Genomic DNA, 25,770 nt, shown 5'->3' on the forward strand with positions numbered 1-25,770 from the left:
TAAAATGTCTGATAAATGGTTTTGGCTTGAAACATCTCTGGCTTTTACTGGTATCTTAGTGTCTAATGTAAGACTTCACATTGTGCTGCAGTGTGCCACTCTACCCATCCATGTGACATAGTATATTTTAAAGGTTTAATTTTATGACTTTACTGTAGCTGAAGTGAGTAGTAAACATTCTAACCCTATACCTAGTAAATTTTTTTTGGTGCACAAATAATTGACTATTTTTACAAGCAGCAGTTTTCTTTCTTGACTCAAATGACTTGAGTGAGAAGGGTTTCTAAGGTTGTATTTGGAAAGACTGATGCTCTTTCTGTTTACAGATTTGCCCAGACTTAAGGCATTATAGCTGCAGAAAAAGAAAGGGCTTATTGTAATCCAAAAACCCCAATAGGACAACTGTCATCTTGTACTGCTGACATGTGGTAGATATGCTGCAGAGAACTTTATCATGTGAATGTGAGAAGTGAGATTCCCGTTAGTAAATTCTCCTTAGCACCCAGCATGGAGAGTTGGCAAACTATAGAATAAACATTAATGTAAGCATTTTTTGTTTGCATGCAAAGATTATAATTTGTTCCCTTGAAGAATTACATTCATGTTATATCCTGCTCTTAGCAGAGCTCATGGCAGTTGTAATTTGTCAAAATTTGCCTTCTTTATGAACTTTGGGTTTGCTGACAAATTAAATTCAAAATTAATAAACAAGAAATTGAGTTTACACTCTTTTGCCGCCAGCATCCTTCCCCAAAGATAGTTAGCCTAAGCATGAAGTTTTCAAGAGAGGTTCATACCCTCTTCTTTTATGGGAGGTGTTTTAATGAACCACCTGAAGGCAGAGAGTAAGCAAAATTACTTCCTTTTTTTCCATCAGAATTATCACTTAGGGCAAATGTTTTCAAACAAACATTAGAAGTCTCTTGCTATGTTTACAGTTTGGGAGGAGGGCATTCACAGGTACTGTTTTTTCCTTGTGTAACTTTTACATCCAGTCTCTGTGAAAAGCATAGAGAGATTTCCATGGCATAAAACAAACACATATATATAAATATGCCAGTAGATAGAATTTCTTTAATCAAATAATGTGTGCCCTGTAGCAACCTTAATCTGGCAAGGAGCACTGAAATTAAAACTAACTGAATTGATTTTCAAGGTAAATAGGTGAGGTTGAGGGACATAGCAAGATTTATTTATTTTATTTATCTCCCTATTGTAAATCATACTGATATAAATGGTAATGATTATCTTTAAAAAAAACACAAAACAGCTGTTTGAATGCTGTGTCAGCCTCTGGAATATTTCCAGTATTAAGCCTGAGATACCATAGCTGTGCATACCTGCGGTCCTTGACCTGCAGGTCTCGGTTCGACCCGCACTTCCCTTACGCAGGATCCTGTGCATGTGTCAGGACAGAGCTGAGTGACGTGGGGAACGAGGCAGTGCTCACAGCTCTCAATGTCAACAGCCTTTTTGTCATCCAAGGGGGACTCTGTTTCTGTTCTTTCTGGAAGCACCATCCCTTTTCCTGGACCAGAAGGGAAGAGTGTGGAGATTTCAGCGCTCAGGGGAGGGCATCGGCTCATGGGAGCTCCCATGAGCTCTCAGCTGCTGAGTCTGGTTTTGTGGCTTAACTGTGACACTGGTGATCATGACCCTGCCTTTGAGATCTGGCACCATGGGATGATGCTTGCTTGTTGTTGGAATACTGAGAGAGAACAAAGCAGCTGACAAGAATCCTTCTGGGAAGAAAGAAAAAAAAGGGAGAACAATACAAAAACAAAAACAAAAACAAAACCACAAAAAAACCAAAACAGCCCTCAATATTCAGTTTGCGTTTAGATGGATTTTTTTAATTTTTATTTATCTCACCTGCGATGTTCTCTGGGTGTTATGGTAGCGTAAAGGTGACATTACGCTTCCAGAAACTATAGCATGCTTGATACAACCCTAGCCCAGGTGTGACAGAAGCACAGGAAAGGCTCAGTCTCAGGGCAGATGATTTGAGTGAGCACAGAGAAGTATTTGCTTAAAACTTCACCAGCCATTCACTCTGATGCATGAATTGCTAATTTTCAATATTCTAATATTCTTTTGCTATGTTTTCTGGTCTAGCATAACCATTTTTCTTGTCTATGCCTGCTCAAAAATTTGTAACTGCTTTTGCCCTTCTTGTAGGTATCTCTACCATTACAATGTTATTAAAGTGCTACAGCCATCTCAACGTGTCTATGTTATCTAAACTGAAGCCAGCCTCACACAGAACCATATATTTTGTAATGGACATGTAATTTTGCCACATTTTTAAAACTTTTTGATTGCTATTAGGCCTCTTTTTGGATGACTTAAGAATCTGGAAAAGATAGCTTGGAAACGTCTGTACAATTGACTACTACAATGACCACAGTTGTGTTTAGTGTGTGTCTATATGCCAGATAACCTCTGGCAACACAGAAGGGAAATTCTATGGATGACTTCAAGAGGCTTTCTAAACTAACTTGTGCCCTCCTGGTCACACATAACCAGACCTTCAGAGTGCCTTGTAAAGACTACCTACCTTCTGAAGCACCTGAGGGAAGGTTTGTGTTAGGAAGGCTTATGTTTAAGGACAGCTGTTGTGTTGGTACTTGTTATTGGGCAGGCACTCTTGGGTTTATTAGGGTCCTAAGTTTTTTCAGAAGTTTTTTTTTTTTTAACCTTTACACAGCAGACTTAGATAAAAATGGCATTCCCAGAACAAGTTTAGAATAAAGTGAAACCTTGCTTGTGTCTTGAGCCTTTCATGTGTTCTGTGACAAGTTTATAAAGCCAGGGGTTTGTATATTTGTGTACGTAGCCATGCAAACACACATGTGTTACTGTCATGATGCAGCCAGTTTTGGTCATGGTCTGTGGCAGCAGAAGGGGTTGTACTGAATATAGTCTTGGCACGATGAGCTTGAGGCATTCTAAAAATGCACATAATGCTTAATGTCATGATCTGCTTTTCTGTTAGGCTGTGCCTTTATTGGCATGAAGGCGAAATGTGGTGGGTGTGCTGAACAGACAGACCAGCCCTATCAGGTGAGATAGGAGTCCCACCTATCTGGGTACCCAATCTCCAGGAGTTGCATGTTGGTGGGAGAACAGAAGAACTGGGCAAACACACGGATTCTTCCATGGATTAACCTGCCATCCTTCAGCAAACTTGAGTTCAAGGACTTCCGAGGGCAGAGGTTGCATTTCTGCACTTGGCCACTGTTCTTTTAAAATGCACTTAGGCGAGTTTTTATGGGAAGGACAGTAAGCTAGGTTTGCTTTAAAATGAGTGCTCCTCTTGTTGAACTGAGCTCTGAATTTACATTCTGTAGTGTTTGGCTCTGTATAGCTGGTTGCCCAAACAATACCTGAACGATGAAGCCAATTCTTTGTAAGATTTTCAGCCTACATGTTCATGCAGCCACAGTGTAAAAGATACGAATGTTTTGGCAGATACTTAAAGAGGGTGGTGGTGTAGGAATTTGGAGTACAATGATAAAGAAGAAATGATCTTAGGTGATCTTGTCAGGTGATTTGTCAGGTGATCTTAGGGGTAAGGATCTCTAAAAAAAACAAGAATATTTTCTCCCCAGGTTTGGGATGGGTGTGTTTGCTGCGTATCTCGGGTGTACGGCTGTGGAGGGCAGTCTTCCGTGCATGCCATGCACCTTCCCAGCATTATCCAGAGGGGCTGCCAAAGGCCAAGGGATCTGCCCCTCTCCTCTGCAATGGCAGTGCTGTCCTCTGGCTGGCATCCCAGGAGTGCTGGGTCTGCACAATCTCTCTGCCTCTTGACCAGAGACAGTCAGGGTCACAGACGTGAATATTATCTTTGTGACACTGCAGGCCAGCAAACAGATAAATTTCTTTTTTCTTTTCTCTTCTCTCCTTTTCTTTTCTTTTCTTTTCTTTTCTTTTCTTTTCTTTTCTTTCTTTTCTTTTCTTTTCTTTTCTTTTCTTTCTTTTCTTTTCTTTTCTTTTCTTTTCTTTTCTTTTCTTTTCTTTTCCTTTCCTTTCTTTTCTTTTCTTTTCTTTTCTTTTCTTTTCTTTTCTTTTCTTTTCTTTCTTTTCTTTCCTCTTCTTTTCTTTTCTTTTCTTTTCTTTTCTTTTCTTTTCTTTTCTTTTCTTTTCTTTCTTTTCTTTCTTTTCTTTTCTTTTCTTTTCTTTTCTTTTCTTTTCTTTTCTTTTCTTTTCTTTTCTTTCTTTTCTTTTCTTTTCTTTTCTTTTCTTTTTTTCTTTTCTTTTCTTTTCTTTTCTTTTCTTTTCTCTTTTCTTTTCTTTTTTCTTTTCTTTTCCTTTCTTTCTTTAATTTTATTTTTTCTTTCCTTTTTTCTTTCCTTTTTTTCTTTCCTTTTCCTTTCCTTTTCCTTTCCTTTCCTTTCCTTTCCTTTCCTTTCCTTTCCTTTCCTTTCCTTTCCTTTCCTTTCCTTTCCTTTCCCAAGGAATGTTTCATGCAGTCAGTTGAATGTAGAAACACGGTATCAGATCTTTCAGGAGCTGTTCCCCTGAGGGGATGTTGCATCAGCTCACCCGCCCCACAGGGCAGAGTCAGGCAGGACACACATGTGTGCATGCACTTCTGTCTGTATGTGCACGCACATGCTAGAGTCACGGAATGGCCTCTTTTGCCTTGATGAGTCCCTTGTGTCTTCCCTCTGATGTTAGCTAAGCCAGGGAACTCCTCTTTTTTCCTGTATCCTAGTCCAGGAAACATGCCCTGGACATTTTTCAGCTGAGTTCATTTACATACAGGAAAGCAGCCCAAAAACTCCTCTTCAAACAGTATTAGAAAGTTTTACACTGGTTTCAGGTGTGCTGTTTTTCCTTTTTTTTTTTTTTTTAAGGAAGCAGTAAAGAGAAAAATACACAGCACAAGCAACTTTGCCTTAAGAACAGGTGTATAAATAAATATGTGTTAAAATACAACATCCTAAAATATATTTATTTGCACAACTTAAAGCAAGAAGGCTCTGATATTGCTGTATTTTTCTAAGTTTTTTCCACGTCCTGTTTTGTGATAAAGTTGAACAAGAGACTTATTTTTACACAGATCCATCTTGAATTGCACATGGGTGAAGTTCTCCCCTCCTTTGCAGAGTCACAGCCCCAGGAGGATCCATGCAGTAAGGGCTTAACAGGGTGGCTGCAGATCAGGGTGTGCTCCTTGGGAAAGGAGACCAAGAGAAGCTGGCCCTTGGTCTGGCTGAACAAGAAGGGCACACTCTTTTAAAAGAAAAATAAAATAGATAACCAAGCAGGCAGGGTCTTGCCACCAAAGCGGTAGGAAAAAGTGAAGAATGTTGGCTTACTGTAGGAATGAGTATCAGCTGGCACAAACATATTTTGTTGGAGTTAAAAGACATTTTAGTGCTTCAGTTGAAGTAGGGCAGGTCGTTTTGCTGGAGCCTGATCATTTCATCAAAGATTTTTTTTTTTTTCTGGTTTTGCCTGTTTTGCACATGACTCAACTCAAAAACAGGGGCTGGTTTGATCCTGTGTCTGTAGTGTAAACACTACATGCAGGCTTTAGCCTGGCATATTGTACTGTGATATTTTATTTGCAGTTAAAAGTATAGAAAAGAAAAACAAAATGTGCAATGATTCCTTTATAAGAAGTCAGTCAGCAGTCCTTATTTAGGCTCATATTTCTCAGGTTATCTCATTTGGCTGTAAAATTCCTATTCCTGCTTCTGAAACTCAGTATGCTGCTTCCAGACCTGAGAATAGCAATGCCATTCTTTGTTAAACAATACAGGATATATTTAAGCCCTTGATTGACTTACAGTTGTTCAGTTGTTTGGTTGGGAAATGTGTGTGTAAAGGGGCTGTTTTACCTTTTTTTTTTTTTTTTTTTTTTTCAATAAACATGTCTCCCTACTGGCTAATTTTGCTATTGTTCTTGGAATGTCATTCTCACTTTAAACATCAGGATTTTTTGCTTTGCCAAGACTGAGATTTCCGTGACAGCATGCCTTCCCCCTTCTGTCTCTCACCATTTTTCTCCAAAATCTGCATGCTATCACAGGTATTTTCCCACAACTTCAAAAGCTTTGTTTCTGCTTTTCTCATCAGAGGAGGGCTGGGTGCAATAGTGAGAGATGCCCATGCTCCAAAATGTTTCTTTCACTTGCAAGTGTTTTGCTTCTGCAGAGCTCTTTAGCTGAAGTGGGTTCTCCAGGAACTGGCCCTTCATGTGTGACTGTAGGACACAACCTCACTGCAGCCAGGACTCTTTCCAGTTTTTAAAGGTCATTGATAGCCCCCTGTTTTAGTGGGTGTGTTTAAATCAGACTTGTAGGAGTTTTTCTGTGTTTGATAGTGCCTCAAGCAATGAATCAGATTGCAGGTGTGTTTCCTTAGGCCCTCTAGAAAAATACAGATCTTGTTCTTGTTCCAAAAAAATTGTTCTTAGACTTTATTTCTGTAATTTGTCTTGTATTTTCCCCTTTATTTTCACTTGGGTTTTCATTAGTTTAAAGGAACTGTGCTCTTATTACTGTGCAACTAAAAGAGTTGTGGTAGGTAGACTTGTCTTATTGGATTGGTAGATGTTGAAGTACTTGAAAGAAACACAGAAGCAGAGCTGTGTGTACTTTTTTTTTTTTAACAGTAAAGGCTTTCATCTTTCCACTATGCCTCTGCCATTTCTTCTATCTAAAGCAGAAAAGGCTGTTTCCCTCTAGAAGTAAATGTTCTTTGAAATGGAGAAGAAAACCTAGAAAATGCTGGACCTGTGTAGCCTCTGAAGGCTAATGGGATCACAAAGAAGCAATCCAGGGGTTTATCCATCCCATTGCATTACTGAGTCTGCTCTGACATGTCATCATCCCTCTTACATGAATCCAAAGAGGAATTTTGGGCATGTCCAGATAGTGTGATAGTATCAAAATGCTCACGAGTGTGTTCTGGTGATTAATTGTCTTTGCAATGGTTCACTGGAATAAAACAAACCAAAAGTTAAGCAGTGACCTGGAGACGACCAGGAGAAGATTTCAGTATCAGAATTAGAAAGTTTTGCTTGTTCTGCACTGTTGTCTTTAAAGTATTGTTGGAATATTAAGATTGTTCTTGATTATAAAAGAAAAAAATTACAAGGTTAAGGAGATGTTGAATTTAAATGTTAATGCTCAGAGATAGGTATTTGTTCTTGCTACTATGCTTCTGAAAAACACTTGTGAGTGTGTATGTGAACAGACACTCAAAAAAAGCCCTTGCCAATAGCAAATGCCAAACCTCTATGGGAGAAAAGGCTAGTGTTCTTAATAATCTCTACTAAATGTTGAACAGTGGGTTTAAAAACTGAATTTCTTCTTTAAAGTTTCTCTGATAATCCTCCAAAGTTGAACCAGCCAACCAAATACCCCATACCTTGGTCAGAAATTCTCTCTGAGCTCAAATTTTTTAACACATGGCTCTCAGCTGCTTGGGCAGATGCTGCAGAGCTCTTCTGGCCTGAGAACCAGCTTCTCCTGATACCTCAGGAGTGGCAATGCCCTGTGTAAAGTGGCAGAGTAGCCACACTTCTTACCTTTCCACCACAGGCAGAGGAGTTGTTGGTGTAACCTGTTGCCTCAGATCTCCATTTTGTCATGGTTCCTAGGAAGAAAATACAGATTTAGACACCTTCTGTACAACAGAATACTGTGCAGATTTCCTCCCTCTTCAGTGGCACATTGTGGTCCTCACAGTCATATGGACAGGGGAACATCTTCATCCTCCTACAGAGTTCTCTAGGTTGGAGGAAGGATTTGACCTCTTGTGCTAGGAAATTTTAGGTAAACGTGAGGTGCATGTGTGAAATAATGGACTTAGGATTGTTAGTATTCAGTAGTATGTTTCTAGTGTTCTTCATTAATAGGTCAGCTGAGTTTGATTGAAAAAAATGATTGAATGATTGAAAAAAGACTTACTAAAAATGGAGTTGGAAATACCATGATGTCACTGTAGAAATTCATGGTATATTTTTAGGTTAGAATTTCAGTCCCCTAAATCAAAAATATGTAGCAGAAGTGGAAATGTAACAGAGAAGAGTGACAAGGGGTGGTGTGGAGCAGCTTCCCTATGAGAAATTACGAAGAGGATTCTTCACCTTGAGCAAGCAGTGTCTGGGAGAGGATGTGATAAAGGTCTGTATTAGGAAGTGCATTGGGAAGGATGGTTGCTCACTGCCTCTTAATAAGAAAGCAAGAAGTGGGGGGCAGCAATGTAACCACTAGGTGACAGATCAAAACAAATGAAAGGAAGTGGTTTCTCATATGCATGTGATTGGATTGCAGAGCACTGTGGATGCTGCAGGATGTTGTGGATGCTGTAAATGTACAAACGGGTCAAAAAGAAGGCACATAAGTTCCTGGAAGAAAAGTCTACCCAGGACTGTTAGCTGTGAAGACATCACTTCTGTCGTAGGAAGTCCCAAAGCTGAAAAGAGGAGCGTGTTCTGGAGAACTTCCACTACAGTCTTGAAATTTTCTTATTATCTTCCTCAAACATCTGTTATTAGCTGCTGTAAACTAAAATAATACGGGATAAGTGGGCCTCTGATCTCACACCAGTACAAGCCATTTTTGTTATCTCTAGCGTTCACCAGGAGTTTTAATATGATGTCACATTGCAGTTTGCTTGCCTTCCCTTTTTTCACCTTTCAGAATCCCTCTGATAAATCCCTGGGCTTTCTGGTGGCTCCAGCCATCCTCCCTCAGCCACCACAAACTCTACGTGCAGTTTAGCACTGGGAAAAGAGACAAGTCATCTGAGTAATGAGCTGGTGGCTGCTCAGACACAAGCTGATACATGGGCTAAACACACAGATTGGAATTCTTTCATAACTTCTTGATTATGAAAAGATAACCCTGATATTTATAACTCCCCAGTTACTTGTAACAACCTCATACTGTGTGTGGGGGGAGTGTTTTTGTATTTGTTTTTAAGGCAACTCTCTAGCTTAATGCTTTATTTCTTGCAGTGTTTTTTTCAATAGGACTTTAAATCTTTTAAAAATTGCATTGTGCCCAGCTTCCGTGCTAAGTGGTAAAAAAGCTGGAGTAGATTTTTAGGAAATTCTCTCAAAAATATTCACCCTACAAGCTCAAGACATGGTTTAATGCCAGTTTGTGTGTAAATGCAGCCTGTGAGTTGAATTTTATGTTTGGTATTGCCAAAGGTTAAGTTTTGTCATGACGAATTGTGATCTAGAATGTGACCCAGCAATTTCAGGTGTTTTCTTTACTGTCGAATCAAGTGGCTGGAGAGTTTTGAGAAACTTGCCTACTTTCCAGTCATGGTAATGCCAGGTATTACAGTAATTTCCTTGAGGAGAGCTGGATTTGTTTTGATATCCATCTATGCTTCCCTGCATCAGAAGACCCGTACATCCTCTTCAGTCAGTACATGGTGCACTTCCCTGCAAAGGTGAGAGCACTGAGTGGGTGATACAATAGTGCATGGTGTTAACCACAAGCTTTTTAGAGCAGAGCTCTTCTTAAATGTGAAAATTTCCATGTAACTTTTTTCCATGCTACAGGGTGTCACATTTCAAAAGGCAGTGCTGTGGCCAGCCAGTGGTTAGTTTATGTGATTACGTTGAAATTAGGAAAGCGATATAGTGATAAAAATGTTGGCTTTGTGTACCGTAATTTCTTGCTGGAGTGATTTCTTACAGTTGCAAGTAATTTCATTGAAAAATACAGTATAATTTTGCAGCAAGAGTTTATTCTACAATAGGGATTACTTTTTTTCCTGATTTCCTTAGGATTTGTTTTTTACTTAAGGTTGAGTGACAAATGGTAACCCTCCAGCTTTTACCAGTATTTACATTTAATACCTACGTATTCTTTTTACATGTGGAATGAGTCCTCAAAGAAAATATTTTTCCAATGTGTAAAAATACCAGTGTCTAGCTCTTCACAGATAAAATGCATCAGATTCTAGAGGTAGGTTTTTAGACATAGCTTGAGTAGGTTTTTATTGTTGCATCTGCTGCAGAGTGGCTGGTTGTAAGCGCTGAAGCTACATTTCTTCAAAATCTGTCAGAGTTGAGAATTGTGTATTTGATATACAGGACTCTGGACATTGGTCTAGATGATTAATCCTGTTTCCTTAAAGAAAATCAACCTGTTTCTTCAAGAGAACCTTCAAAGAGTACAATCAACCTTGAGAACTTGTCCCACAATAATCTCTTGCTTTGAATAAGATAATTTCAAAGAAAGAGATAACCAGATGATTTTTGGTTTCTGGCTTTGAGGTAGGGGCCAGGCATTATGAAAGTGTGAGCTCATGAACACAGTGTTCATACAGATAGTTCAAGCCATGGTAAATGAAACCAATGGAGGCTCACATGCAAGTGGTGAGATTACACAGTAATGGATGAAAATTCTGTGTTTGGGCAGTCTCTAGGCATGGCAGAAGTCATATTCTTTCCAAATGACTTTTTGATTTGAGCTACCTATTGGGAAGATAGCTATTGTTCTTGGGGGAGGTGGTGGCAGGGATTTGTCTGGACTTGGGAAATGTAATTTTTTTAAAAAAATTATCATTACTGTGGTGCTCAGGCATTTCTTAGACATGTTATAACTTTTCACAGATAAAAGACTACAGATGACACTCAACCCCAGTCAGGAGGCAACATGAACAGCTTCTTCCATATTGGACAAAATCAGCAATTCCTAGGAAGTTAGAGGTGGGCCCTGTGTGGCATTCCTATGGAGGATGACTCCTCGTGTTTCTGGGCAGCAGAATAAGGCTCTGGCATGCTCTTGCCATGCATGTGCTACTGCTGCTTGGCTTGGTGGGCATTAAACCTTTTTTACACAGAAACCATTGTTCTCTGACTTGAAATTAGCCTGTGTGTAATTACAGTGTGTTGTAGGTCATTGAAATGCTAAGTGTTCAGTTAATGCCATGTACTCTTCAAAAAAGGCTCTAAGCATTTTACACTTCATAAAAGAAAAGAAAAGCAAGCCCAATAAAATACCCAGGGAGAGCAAACAACAACAACAACAAAAAAAATGTTCTCTAATTTAAAGTGATCCAGAGTCATCTCGAGTTCATGAACCAGCACCGCCGTTTGATGTCAGCAGAAGGGAGCGGAAACGTGTGGTTTGAGAGCAAGCTGCTGCCACAGAGTCACAGCCTCTGCCTGGCTGAGCCTCTGGATGCTCTGCAGACCTGCTGACTATTCAGCAACAGGATGAGACCCTGCCTCACGTTGAAGCTTCTCCTACTTTATACCGTGGCGTGCTGTAAGCTTATGCAGTGGCTTTTCTCTCATGCGGCGATGGACCGCTATTAACGGAGAAGCGGGCAAGGACATCTCCTGCCTCTGCTCTGCCAGAGATCTGTTTCATCATAGGAGGGAGGAAGAGAAAAAGCAAGCTACGTCCTTTGAGGGAGAAGCAAGCTGCTGCTGGAAAAGAAAAAAAAATAACATTATTGCCTCATGTTCCTTTAGCATGTGACCAGTTACGGCAATTGCTGATGGTCTGCATACCAGGAAAAAAATGTCCTGTAGTATAAAAAGCTCACAGTCTCTGCTTCAGGTCATTACAAGTGACCTTTTCTCTAGAGGCATTTATTAAGGAAGTCAACTACAAATCCAACATTTAAATATACTTTGCTGAGCAAGAAGAAAATCAGGGATTACAAGAGAGGTTTTGTTTTTTCTATGTCTTCAGTGAACTGAATTTTCTTTCAGTTGTTTCTATGTGATTTGCTGAGTGAGATGATGTCTCTTTGAGAATCAGCTTTTCAATATAATGAGTCAGATAGAAAAGAAGAAATTCAAGGAAGACTTGAAACGCCCATTTAAAACTTTGTCTGTTAAGAGGATGCTGCAGAGTGGGGCTGCTTCAAGGTGCAGAGAATATCTGCAGATATAGAGATGGTTGAGGTGGTCAGTTGGTGTGTCAGGCACAGGGGCAACACATGCAGATCACGACCACAGAGATTGCTTGAGGAAGTGAATTTTTTGTTTCCCCTACTGTTCCAGCTTGATAAGCTTTCTTTGCCCTGCTCTGTATTTTTCAAGCAGGCAAAAAGAATGAAGTCATCTGTGTGTGTTACTAACATGGTCGGTTGCCTTTGTTGAAAAGAGAACAGTATGAGCAATACCTGACAGTAGTGCAGAGTTTTCTACCACGGTAATGGTCAAAATTGCCATCCTGCAGAGCTTGTTTGAGCTGAGAAATACTAAGAAAAAATTTCTGGATAAGGACAGAGTTTTCATATTATATTAATAACTCTGTTCTTTACATTGAATAATATATATAAAAACTTCAATAATGCATAATATCATTATATATTATATAGATAATATATTTTATTTATATCTATATATAGCTATAAAATATTTATATTTGGTCATCCACATGTACACAAAATAGTGATCTTATTATAGACAGGTTTTTTTCCCATTTATTTAACTTAAATTTGTTAGTACTTGTATTTGTTAGTACTAGTATTTATTGCTGGTCCTTTAACTTTCCTATTGAGAGGCATCTGTCAATTGACAAATAGGGAAACATAAGTAGACTGCTGTGATTATTCTTCTGTTTACTGGGAAGTCTCTTGACACCTATGCGGGTCTAAACTAAATGATTCATTAAGGAAAGTGTTTTTAGTGAACTAATTTTAGATAAGAAATGGGTGGGCTTCTCCTGAAAGTGTACGTACGTCCCTTTTTTGCTTCGTGAAAGTGCTTAATAGCCATTAATTTATTCATTACCCTTGTAATAATATGATGCAAACTGGGCCAAGAAAGCTCTCTTTGGTCGTAAAAGTACTCAAGGCCTGGAATGCATAGGCATAGCAAAACCATGGCTCATGTAATTTGGGTATCAGTAAAACCTACCTGCCTTATAAAAAAAAAAAAAATCTGGTCATATATATGTATAGGAAAATAAAAACCATAAACTGCAGAGTTCCTATAAATTATTTGCTGCTAACATCAGTATTTTTTTAGAGAATGAGATGATTTAGATCAAGCAAACATTCTTCTGACTCTAGTGACGTAGCAGTCTCGTGTTCAGAGAGATTTCCTGTTTACTTTGGGTCTGAACACAGACTTCTTCAGAAAGTAGGTGCTAAAATTTTCATTCCACATCTGCATATAAAGACAGCTCAATCTGTTCTGACATCTGTAGCCTCCACCAGATCTTTTCTCCAGAAAAAAAGGGGTTAGTGACTCTTTAAAAATCTCATAAGATCAGAGATGTCTTGATTTGCTGACCAAGCTAATTCCTCAGTTTTAAAGCCTGTAATGCAAAAAATAACCAGGCAATGTCAGTTTGGCAGCCTCGTGAGCCACTGTCATGCTTTTCTTAACTGGGACCTTTGTTAGTAAATTCACCCAGAGTTCAGGGAATGAATGTCACTTGGGGGTACACTACTGCTCACTTAGATCTGAAGAGTTCACAGATAGCAGTGGGGCATCATGGTGAAGTTCAGTTTTACACTATAACTTTTCATGAATTTCCTATTTCAAATCATAACTTCCAGGAGTGTTCACAGATAGAAGCCATTGTGTTTATAATTTCTGTATATAACTCATTAAGTTGCAAGCTTAGTTTTGAATGTATGCTTTTTTCTAAAAGGCAGAGATCATCTTCCTGTTGCATTGTTTTCCTAATTATAAAAAACTGGGGATTATATTTAATAATTTGCTGCAACTCTTCCTATCATTTTGAAAATATTTATGCATTAATTTCCATTTAGCTATTCACTCTGTAGAGAACAAAGGAATCCACTAAGAAACAGACCAAGGAAAAGATTTTGTATGAACCAAGATCAGAAAGAAGCATTAAGGACTGAGACCAGAAATGAGTATTTTTGAGTGGCATTTGTTTTGTGTAGAGAGACATTGTCAACCAGGTGCCTTGAGTTGCCAAAGAGTGGGTGTGAGTCCACCTGTGCCTGATTAGGACAGGCCCCTATTGGGCATGAGCAAGACCAGGGGGCCAATAAAGGTGGGACACACACCCACAGAAGGGACCTCAGCTCACTCTGGTGTGAGGCATGGAGAGGCCAGCATCTCGTCGAGCCTCTGGAGCAAGAAAGGCTCTTCCCGCTACACTTCTACCCTGGAAGCGCTGTGTGGTGGCTGGAGTCCTGGAAGAGACCAGCAGCTCGTCGAGCTTCAGGAGCAAGAATGGCTCCTCCCGCTACAGTTTTGGTTTTGTTTCCTTTTTTTTTTTTTTTTTTTAACTTCATGTGGTTGCATTTTAAGAAATAACATCATAGATGTGAAAACTTGCTTCATCTCAAAAATGTGACTCCTGAACTTTCTGGACACTGAAGTCCTGAGGTTACTTCTGAACCCAGGTCAGCTGAGGTTTGCTTCCAAGGCAGGAAGCCTTTTTTCACTCAGATGTGATACAAATCTAATGGTAGAAAAACACAGCCTGTAGTAAAGTCTCTAAGTGAATTTTCTTTCTGTTTTAATAATCTCTAGAAAATGAGATTACTGATTGTTTTGTTAGCTGACTTCATTAGATCTGTATCCTGTTAGTATAAAAAGTGTACTTCTAAATGTATGATTGTGATACTAGCATATGAAAAAATCCCAACACTGAGCATTAAATTATTGTGTATTGAGAGATTCTGCAACCACTACCTTAACCTGCTAGGCAAGAAACTGATATATATGAAGCTGGTTTAGAATTTACATTGTCATTGGAAACCAAAACTAGGTCTTGGAGAGAACACTTATGACAGCAGCAAACACAGGCAAAATAGTGTGCAGCATAATGTGGGAAAAGATGTTGCTTTTAGAAAAAGAGGCCAAATAGCAGAAAGAGCAGCTTGCTGCTGGCTGCACTGAGAATGAATTCAGGTCCCTGGGAACTACTCACTGGAGAAAAATGTCCTGGTGTGCATGGGTCTGCTAGGTCCAGCAGAGCTGATGCTCTGAAATAACAAAGAGCAGGATTAATGATCTTCTGTTCATGGCTTATGCCTCAGTACCTGTATGCAGGGTTTTCTGATACTCTTGGTTCTGCAACATGGAAACACCAAATAGTGGTTGTGTGGAGCCGGATGGGGTTGACAGGGCTTGTCAGCTCAGCTGGCTTCCAGGTGTAAGTTGTCCCTGGGTACAGTGGAGCTCCACTCACCCAGAGCCATGAACCAGTAGGGCTGATCCAAGCTGAAGGTCCCTATTGGGTGATTTATTTGCAATTTGGGTAACTCACTTTTTGAGTTGGTTTAGTGGTAGCAGTAGAACAGGAGGGAAAGAAATATAACACAGCACACTTTTTAAAATGGTGCCTGTAGGTGGTTTAACTTTCTATGGACTTGATGCTACTTAAATTATCTTTTTCCAGGCAAAAATTGCTTCTCAAGAATGAAGATGTTCCTGTTATCATGAATACATACTTTAGTCAGAAGGTGCTAATCCGTGAACATTCAGAAACAAGAGAGAAGACATGTGGTCTTACAAAGATGCTCATTAGGAAGAACATTGTATCTTTGGCACAAACCTTCAGACTAGATGACCCTGATGATGACTTATGCCAGAAATCTTTAGATAATCAGGTAAGATCCATTTGGTTCACAGTTTAACACTTGGTAAAAAGTTGATGAGCAGATGTTGGAAAATCGTAACAAAACCAAAAATTATAAATTACTGACCTGTTCAGTTTCCTCTTTCATTTAGCCAAGGCTGAATACTACGCAGTGTTTATTTTAATAAGATTTTCTTAGCAGAGGCTTTTGGCCTATCGAGATGCTGAACTGCTGTGAAGTTGTTTTGCTGAAGTTTCACTACTGTGCTAAATAGTAATTCTAACTTGGGTTTTCATTTATTTTTCTCTTTTTCTATATAGCTGAATGGCTAAGCTATATTTGAAAAAGAAAAAAAAAAGCCAAAACCCTCTGTTTTCTACTAAATCACTCAAGCTATTATTTTAAATAAACATTTCCTTTCACCACTCCTGTTTCTTAATTCACTTCCTAATCAATCCTATCCTTTCTTAAAGCATCTATTGGTAACACCACCCGCCTTTGCTAACACTTCAGTTTGTTTTCTTTCCTATTTTGACCTGGTTTATATTAAAATGACTACTGACTGTGCATGTCTCTAGCTGTGGTTGTACAAGCTGAGGTATTTTAACTGGCTTTTTGATAGTTTAGCCCAGCCCTTTCTGAAAGTAAGGTTCTTGTAAAGGCTTTATATTGGCCAGTCAAAGTCATTCTTAATATTTGAGAGCTCTGGCCCTACAATTTGAACAACACCAAGTGTCAACATTTTGTGTTTACTTTATACATAATTCCCATTACAGGCCTGGGAATGAAAAAGTTACATAAATCAAATTGCAACCTTCTTTCTTGCTTCAGCTCTACCTTGTCAAAAGCTTCTACTATGGTAGAACAATTAACTTGTTCCTCTCATGGTTCCTAACAAATAAAACCACTTAATTTAAAAGTCAGTTGACAAGTTTTATTGTAACTGCTTTGTAGACAAAGGGTTGTGTTGTACAACAATTTCCTTTTAAATACTGCAAATTCTCCTTCTCTACTGGTGGATAATATTTATGGCATAATCTGTAACACTCTGAAAACTTTTCTTGGCACTCAACTTTTTGTAAAAATGGCTTTCATTACGAAAACAGAAATTTGGCTGGTGCTGGGAAGGAGCCTATAGTTATAGACCATGCTAGTCCCTATTTGCATAGAATTTTTTCTAAAAGTGATGTATTTTATAATTGAAATTAATGAAATTACTAATTTTGATTAAGGTAAAATGTAGCAACATTTTATTAATAAAATTTATTTTGAAAATTTGGAATATTTTATTCAAAAAATATGTTTTAGAAACAGTGAAATAATAATTTATGTTTGTACTTTAGAGTTTAATACTTGTCATTATTCATCTAATTCTTTCACATTGAAATTTTAGATTGAAATGTATTAAGTCTGAAGATAACTTATTAGCCACCTGTTTTATTTCAAGTTAGCCTGTATTCCTGGAAGCATTCAATAAGGATCTTTTTTAGAAAAGGGAGGAAGGGAGGAAGGAAAGAACATCAAAGAAGTGAAAATGTAACTCAGTTCAAGAGGAGCAATTATAAATATTAATATAAATTTTGTTTTCCTGATGGTGTCACCATCATCTCTTATGGGTTGAGTTAGGTCAGTCCAGACCACTGTTATATACAGGAGGGCTGTGTGCTCAACTCTCTTCAGTGTCAGTGATAAATCTGTACGTTTAAGTGCAGTATTTTGAAACTGAAGTTGCACTTCATGCAGTAATTTTTCATCCTGATGGTTTACTCTTTCACACTGCATTGTTCCAGGGTTCTGGGAAATGCTCTATTAATGGGTTTTTCTTCACCAGGTTGCTTCTGCTCCACAAATCCGTAACAACGGTGACTGGAAAGAGTGTAGCTTGGCACAGAGTGCTGTCAATGATTCTCTGCTTGAAATGGTGGAAAACCAGGGAGCAATGGGATGGAGAGAGGTGCAGGTACAAGTCGTTATCCAAAGGGTGTACTGTTTGCCTGCAAAAGAAGGTTGCAGGACCCACGTTCAAGGAAACAAGGCTCTTTGTGAAGCACCCATCAAAAGTTTGGATCCACCGAATGTTAGGTGAGTAATAAGATGCATGAGAATTTTCCTGTTGGGGCTGTCAGATGTGAGAAACTGGAGAGTACAGAGTTGGCAAATGGCATTCTTAGTCATCAGTTAACAGGGAATAAGCACTCTCAGCAAGGTACAGGGCACTCAGTGGAAGTGGCATAGTTTTTTAATAGGTATGCTGTGACACAGAAGTAGTCCTGCCCAGAAGAGGGAAATGTCTGTCTGTAGTTCATGTCATCTACAGATGACATGAAGAAGATTGAAAACTAATTAATGGGAAGTTAATTTTAAACCAGTGATGATCATAAACTTCTTATACTGTTCCATGAGTTTCACAGAGTAATTTACTTTTCATTTACCTATTTGAGTTTCCAGTTTGGTCAGCTAGTAAATTATGCTTATAGAGTGCTCTTATGAAACAAAAGAGAAATACACAGAGAAATGCAGAAAATTAACACTTTCCTAAAATGCAGATTTTACACAGATGCCATTAGAGAAACATAGGTGTATGCTTGCAAACTTCCATTGTGAAACCACTGGAAAAATGGTTCTGCTGACTCTGGAAATCTAGAGGTCACAACAGTTCAGCTCCTCTGCAATAAAAAAGTGATCTGGTGTCAAAATATGAACACCAGTCCAGAAATCTTATATGCAATGCCTATGGAACACATAGGCCAGTGTTTTAGCCTCTTGGGTTTAGTCTATTTACATTCTAGTAGTGGTCTGCTTTAGATGTAATGGGATGTGCCAGAGACAGCTGTTCCTTCTGACCAGTACTGCACTGTTGAGTCCTTTCCTTCTTTTGTCATCTTCAAAGTTTGGGACCAAAGACTGATTTCAAAGTTTTTCTCAGCAACTCTGGGTCTGAGATCACTGTGTCTATTATGGATATTACGTTTCTTTGGTTTTGCACTAACTTTTGGTTCATGCTGTCTTAAAATTTTAACATTTAAGATATGTTCAATTTTGTTTTCACTCAGGAAGTGTATTAAAGTGAGTTAGTGACAGAGCTTATATAAAGCTTCTGAGTTTATCCTTTCAGGACTTTGGGAGACCTATCTTCCTGCAGAGTTTAGGACTCTGAATGAAGATGTGTAATTAGTTAAGGTCCCATTGAGAACTCTACAGATGTAATTTGCAATACACTTTAAAGGAATTCTTCAAATGTTTGAAAAAACTGAGTTCCTCTAAGCCACCCTGCTGGTGCTGGTGCTCACAGGTCCTTCTTCCTGAACTTTTAATATACAGGAATTCTCCAATTTGTTTCTACCTTGTAAGTCTCTGGATAATTTACAGCACTCATTGATCAATAAAATCCCTCCAGGAGAAATCTAGGAAGATTACTTTTTCCTAAAATGCAACCTAGAGCATCACCCACATGAAAGTAATAATCAACAGCCTTGTCCTCAATATTTTTAAAAATCTCCTTTACATCTAATAGTTACATTGACATTCACATAAATCAATGTGTGATTTTGAGGACAGTATTCCTCCATGTAGATTTTCTTTGAGGGTTACATTTGATCAAAAATCAGGACAGCTAACAGTCTGTTATTCAAACTGATACTTAAAAACCTTAGTACTAGTGGAGTTCAACATGTAATATAGAATCCATGTTTCCTTTCTAACTTTTAAACAAAAGTATACTTAACTTGCAATCACACAATCTGAGATAGTGAACCTGCCTGAGCCCACACCCTTCACAGGAATGGGATGAAAAAACCCAGAAATCTCAGATTGTACTTCGTATGTCAAACTTAAAATAGAAATAAAAAATGAGACTACATTGCTTCTGAGTACATGCTGTAGCTGGGTATTCTCACACACAGTTGTCAGTGGCCTCTTGTAAGTTCCTCAATTCAGAAAAGAGTGTGGTTGTTCTCATTCACAGCTATCAGACTGTCTTTTGGATCTTGAAGAGAAAAAATCAACCCATTTTCTCTTTTGCAAAGAAGAGAAGGCACTTCTTTTAAAGACTGAGGAGTGGAAAACACCTCATACTGCTTTATCAGCTGCTATTTCCATGGCTGATAAGTATCCATATGAAGCTTTTCTCCTCTGTCAAAAATGCCTGTGTCTGTCACCTGATAGTGAGCAAAGGGGTCCAACGCCCTTTGGCAGTCCTTTGAACCAACTGATGGCTCATTCTTTTGTAATTAAAATACCCTCTTGTTTTGTTTTGTTTTTTTCTCTGTAAACTCCTTTTTGTAAAGTAAAGAAGTAAAGAGACCTTTATGAGGAAGATGGGTTAGATAATTCATGGTTTTGTAAACAAAAGTTTCTAATTAGCTATCAAGGTAGATGAACAGTTAATTGATTTGTATTTGAGACAGGCTGTTGTATCACATTTCTTCTTTTGCAGCACTCTGCAATAACCTAGATGTTATTGCCATGGGGAAGCATAAAAAACACAGTAAGATTAAAGGAGCATAAAATGTAATGTGGAGTGGCGGAAATGACATTTTGTTCAAAGCATCCAGTTTCTAGAAAGAAACTTGTAATCTGGGAGAGAAGCCTCTATTTTCATTGTAAGGAAATAGATTCATTTAATTGGTTAAGACTAATAAGGGTAAAATGTAGAAATTGTGGTAATGCCTGTATGGATCTAGCTTTTGTTGTTCATAACTACACATACATAGAAAAGTCCTTTTACTGGTAGACAAATGGGTAAGTCTAATGGGTTTAAATCTGTTTAGTTGAAATATCTAAAACATTCTCCAAGGATGCTAAGAAATCATTACAGATATTGAGAGGTTCTCTGGGTTTTGTTGTGCATAAATTGGTCCCACGTTTCCTGTATTATTGTCAAATCATTTGCCTCCCTCCACCACCTGGCCCCATAATTAAGTGCTCTAGCAAATGGACTTTTCATGGTGAAGGAGTTTCATAGGGAAAAAAAAAAAAAAAAAAAGAAACTATGACTCTCTGTGACTGTCTGCCCATTTTCAGCATTCCTGACATACTTTTTGCTGCCTTTTCCCCTCTGATGAGAGAGATACTTTTGCTCATGACACAACACATGTTTGTCTAAACCATTTTATTTTGACTCTTTTTGAAAAAGGCCTGGCTTACACATACAAGGATCCCAAAGAGACTCCTGTCAACCTAAGGAGCTCTCTGGCGCTGAGGTGTCTGACTCACTGCTTCGGCCTTGTACTTTGTGTTCCTGGGATAAAGCAGTGTATAATTTGGATTTTGCTCTTGCCAGTATCTGTTTGTTTTGAGCAGGCCACGTGAGTCCAGTGAAAAATAGAGCTGGTCAGTTTTATGCCTTAAAGGACAGGGCTGGTTGTGGGGTAGCTGGTGGAACTAAAATAGATGCATTTTGGGGACTATTAGGCAGTTAAATTGGTCAGAGCCCTCAAAAGATTTAGGTCAGGAGGCTGGACAGAAAAGGGTGTTGTCTGTTAAACTAACCACTGCTAATAAAAAACAATGCTAGCTATAGCTGTGAATCCACATTTTTAAATCTTTGTGGGTGACTAAAGAAATTTTCCATTCGCTTCTCTTGGCATATGTTTTGACCTACTTCCCACCTGAACCTTAGCACTCTAGCCTGCTCTAACTTTCTTTTCCAAGAGCAAAAGAAAGACAGTACATGTACATTAACAATTAAGGTCCTCCGTGCAGTATTCATCAGTAGTTCTTTTGGTCTACTCTTTATTTTGTTTTCAGTTTGCCAGATCATACAGAAGGAAAAAGGCCTGCTGCCATGCAAGCAGAGCCCTTGGGGAGCAAAATATTTAGAGGGGCTGAGGATTTGTTTGAGTGGCTAGAAGAAATAGAAATGTGGGGAAAGTCACATTTCTCTTTCTGAGCTGGCCCCCAGAAACATGATAGTCATTTGCTGGGATTCATTATGTTCTAGCAAGTTGTTAAAAGTTTCTGAGTAGTCTGTTCCTACACAGTTCCGCGTAAAATGATTTTATTGGCAAGTGGTAATCTTGTAAAGCTAATTAATTTCAAAGCTAGATTTCCTTTTTTTTTACTCTTTTCTCTTTATCTAATGATCTTTGCTGTTTATCTTAACACAAATCTAGTGATTGGGTTAACCTGTCTGGCAGCATGCACAACTAAAAGTTAAGTGTCACGTGTTGCAACTGGCATGCCAAGTAGGTGGACTAATATATTGAAAACTCACCCTTCTGGTATGGAAAACCTAGTTTAAATTTTACAAAGGATATTGAAATTAACACGACAACAACAAAAAAACCCGGAGGTCTTCTTATTTGAAAAGAGCCCAGATTTGGAAAGGACTGTCATGAAAGATCCATGTTCACAGATGCTAACATCTGTCAGAATGTTTTTTGTGGCTGCCTTAAATCTGTTTACAGCATTCCATTTGGGGTTTTGTGTTTTTTTTTTTTTTTCAACAAAACATTTTAAATTGAATGGTCATAAATGCAAGGTTTTAAAAATTACATTATGTTTCTGAGATGTGATTATTCAAGTGAGAAATAAACAGGAAATAGGTAACTGAAGTGCAGTAGAGAGTATTCCATAACCAAGAGGCTTTCTCTGGTTTCCCTTTTTCAGATCCTTCTCAGAAGTGAAGATACATGCTTTTAATATTCTTGCGAAGTAGTCTAATTGCTACTTGACAGACTTGTAATAGTTCTCCTAACAGCTGTGGTTCAAGGTCTAGTAACCTGCTGCTGCTTTGAAGTGCTTTTTTTTTTCCCCTTTGTTCACTGTTAAGATTCTCTGACACTTGGATCATTACTGTTTGCCTCCACCCTGCTCCATTTGTCATTCTCAAACTGGAACCACCAAAACAGAGACTAAGGACAAAAGACTGATGGAAAAGCAGCTTTGGTATCCCATTGTCCAGCTGAGATATTAAATGGTAATATGTATTTCAGACTGCAGCTTCCCTGAGCTGTCACCCAGATAGCCCTGAAAGTCTGTTTTCCCTGCTGCTGATGCTGCAGGCAGATAGATAGAGCTTGGGCTTCTTCCAGTGCCACTGCAGTACAACGATTTGTTAATTTGACATTGCTGTTTATTTTTCAGTGCTAAATATTTACATAATCTTATTCTGTCCAAGGGCAAGGTGAAAGAACCGTTATCTGATATACTCTGTACAAAGAAAAGCAAGGACCCCTCAGCATACACCACCGTTTTTTGGCCCTGCAGTAGGAAGAGGCAATTAAATAATTTGCTATTGTTCTAAAATATGTCAGGGAAGTGATAAAAGTTGCTGATACAGAAAACAGTCTCAAGAAGACAGTAGCCAGCACAGACCACAAGTGTGACAGAGATTCAATCTCTTTGGAAAGCAAATGGGCAGGAACAGAAATCAGCTGTCAAATTACCAACACTTTGTGTGTAGGCTCCTGTATGCTTCTAGCAAACAGGAGACACTATTTGCTAGCTTCTATTTCCTCCATATTCAAGTGCTGAGACTGCTCAGTGGAGAGCCCATGTGTTCTCAGAAAGTAGTCACACACTCATCCCCCAAGCCTTTTGTTGGTCAAGAAGGAGGAGTAGCTCTTCTTACCAATGTATTCCCCACGATAAATTGCAGAGATATGTAAATAACATAGAGAGGCAGATGAATGGTATGGAAGCATCATTATGCAGAGTTGTGTATTCACCACCATTACCTTGTAACCATATCTTTTCACACCTCCCACATGTGATGGTTGCAGACAGGGCTTTATAAAGCTGGTGAAGCTTTATTGCACCTGAGCACCTCATTTCCCACTTCTGTCTGGTTTATGGATGTATCCACCCAACTTGATTATTTTCAAGAGAATATGCAAATGGAGGGATGGGGAGAGCAATGTAGTCCTCCATATTTTATCCTACAGTGGGTGGAGACCAGTGTAGGGAGTAGAAAGTGAACAATTTGAAAAGGTTATTTTCCAGCCCTAGAGCCACAATCAAGGTATGTGCTGTTGTGTGTTGCCTGGTTTAAACCAGGAATAGTAATTTTCCAGCACCTGTTATTTGTCAAGAATTTATTCTAAGATGGCCTACATAAAAGGTTTGGAATCTTTCCCTTGGTTTTGACCTTTCTTCCCCTTGAATTTTTGTATCTCTGGAAGTTATGTGGTTGACAGAACTGAGAATAGAAATCCTCCATACGTGTTTTGCACATCTACCTTTCACTGACTACATGACTTCAGTCCTGATCTGGAGAAAGTGTTCAAGTCATGCTGGAGTACTCTGAAACTTTTATAAAAGACAGATTGTGTCTCTGGGATTTGTTTTCCTGCTGCCATGGTACAGAAGGCAAAGACCATGAGCAGTGATAAATGCTATAAATGCCAAGATGTACTCACACTGAGCTAACAGTTGGGAGAGAAATTTAACCATCCGGATATTGCATGTAATTTCTGTGCAGTTTGGGCATGTAAACACTGTTTGTACACATTGCCTTAAGTATCTGCATTGATCAGCAGATGTACAAAGAAACATCAGCATAGACTTAATATAAGAGCAGGATTCTGAAGATAAAGATTTGTAGTAATAACATTTTGTCATCAGCTTTGTAGAACCTTCTGTTTGGATGTAACAAATCAGTACTCCTTAGAAGGGTGTTACAGACATACTGATGCTGTTTTGAGAAGAAGTTCTTTTGTCCCAAAGTTGGGAATACACTGTCCTATGTGGTTTTAAAATTATGGGCACCCTCTAGTAATTAAGACAAGACAGACTTCAAAAGACGTAGGCCTATACATCTCTATCTTATTTTTTTATACACTTTCTTTTATAGAATACAAAAGATAGAGACACAGCAAACAATGACAATAAAATAAAGCTCCTTGGAGAAGACAGTCTTAATTAGTTCTTTCAGTAAGCATTGTGGTTTAAAATTGGTATGTAGCTTATAAATGCACCCAACAAAGTTCTCTTACTCTCACGTGCCAGTCCTGGCTGGCTGCAGTACCTGCTCTTTTCATTGCATTTCTCACAGCCAAAAGCAGTCGGCATCATCCCACTGGACAGGGATCCTTTGCAGGCTGTGATGAAATCCTCAAACTCATTTTGGTTCATGCCTCAATCCCCTCTTTCCCAAAGAGGGCTTTACGGGCTTTGGAGAAGAATATACTCCGCAAACAAGAAAAGTGATGAGCAAAGGCCTGAGATGAAGTTATGGGGTATGATACTTCACAGTGTAAGGACTCAGATGGAATTGTAGTGAAGAGAAATTTAGTTATTTTTGTAATGTTAGACCTACAGTAAAAAAACAGGTATTTATTTACCTGATACATACTGCCTGATATGTGTTTGAAATGTTTTTTTTTTTAACTCACAGAATTTAGATACTTGACTTGAAGCTTGTGTTTAGCTGCTGCGTGACAACCTATGGACAACCTGCTTTTATAAGTGCTTAAGGCTAGGGCTGAATGCAAAATATATTTCAGGGAAATTTCATGTTTAAGTGGCCCAAGAAGGATGTCATGAAGTTTCAGAGTGTAATTTTTGGTCATGTTTGTGTTGTGGACTGTGTTTCATTCAGTATCACGTAATAACATATATATACTTACATCCATATTAAAAAAATTATTTTTCTGCATCAGTGCTTTCACAGCTCTGGCACACTTACAGTCATTGAGAAGGATCTCACAGAAGCAGCTTCAGATCCTGTCCTCCTCGAGGTGCTAATCCGAGCCATTCAGCAGTTACCACCAGCACTGTAAATATCTTTGTGCAGCTACTCACTCCAGCTCAGAGGCACTTACTGATCTGAGAAACTAGAGGGGCAAGGGCTGTGTCTGAAACCTGACTTCATACGGCCGGCCACCTGAAACTGGGAGGAGGGTATTAGTTGCTCCCAGGAGCCTTCCTTGTGTCTGCAGCAGTGGAAGGAACAAGGGAAATATGGAAATGAAAGCAGCATGGAAGGTCTCCCTGGCTTTGTGGTGGGTCCTCTGCCCAGGAAGTAGTTGTCCTCTGTCCTTCACATACACATGGATGTAGAGAGCAGGTAGGAGTGAGGTTCCAGTGCAAGACACAGTGAAGTTTCTCCAGTGTGTCCACTTTCTGTGCATTTGTGCTGCAATTTGACACATGGATGTCATCTTTTCCTTAACTAAGAAGATGGCTTTAAGGAAATTACTATAAAAGCATAAAATTATTCCATATTTCTCAATAGTTTCCCAACTATTCTAGACCAAGGGCAGCCACATCCTTAGGAGAAGCTGCCTGGAAGATGGCATAATGTCCCTGCCACAG

The 25,770-nt window shown here is 38.8% G+C and overlaps 1 protein-coding gene across 1 annotated transcript in view; it reads left to right on the top strand.

The window, feature by feature from the left end:
- SPIDR (scaffold protein involved in DNA repair) overlaps positions 1-25,770 on the top strand; it is a 201,673-nt gene that overhangs the window by 115,547 nt on the left and 60,356 nt on the right. Inside the window, exons 9-10 of the mRNA XM_030445278.1 lie at positions 15,333-15,543; positions 17,345-17,595. Coding sequence (XP_030301138.1) covers positions 15,333-15,543; positions 17,345-17,595 — 462 coding nt within the window. The remainder of the gene's footprint in view (positions 1-15,332; positions 15,544-17,344; positions 17,596-25,770) is intronic.

The sequence above is a fragment of the Calypte anna genome, chromosome 2 (genome assembly GCF_003957555.1).
Source record: "Calypte anna isolate BGI_N300 chromosome 2, bCalAnn1_v1.p, whole genome shotgun sequence".
NCBI classification, from domain to species: domain Eukaryota; kingdom Metazoa; phylum Chordata; class Aves; order Apodiformes; family Trochilidae; genus Calypte; species Calypte anna.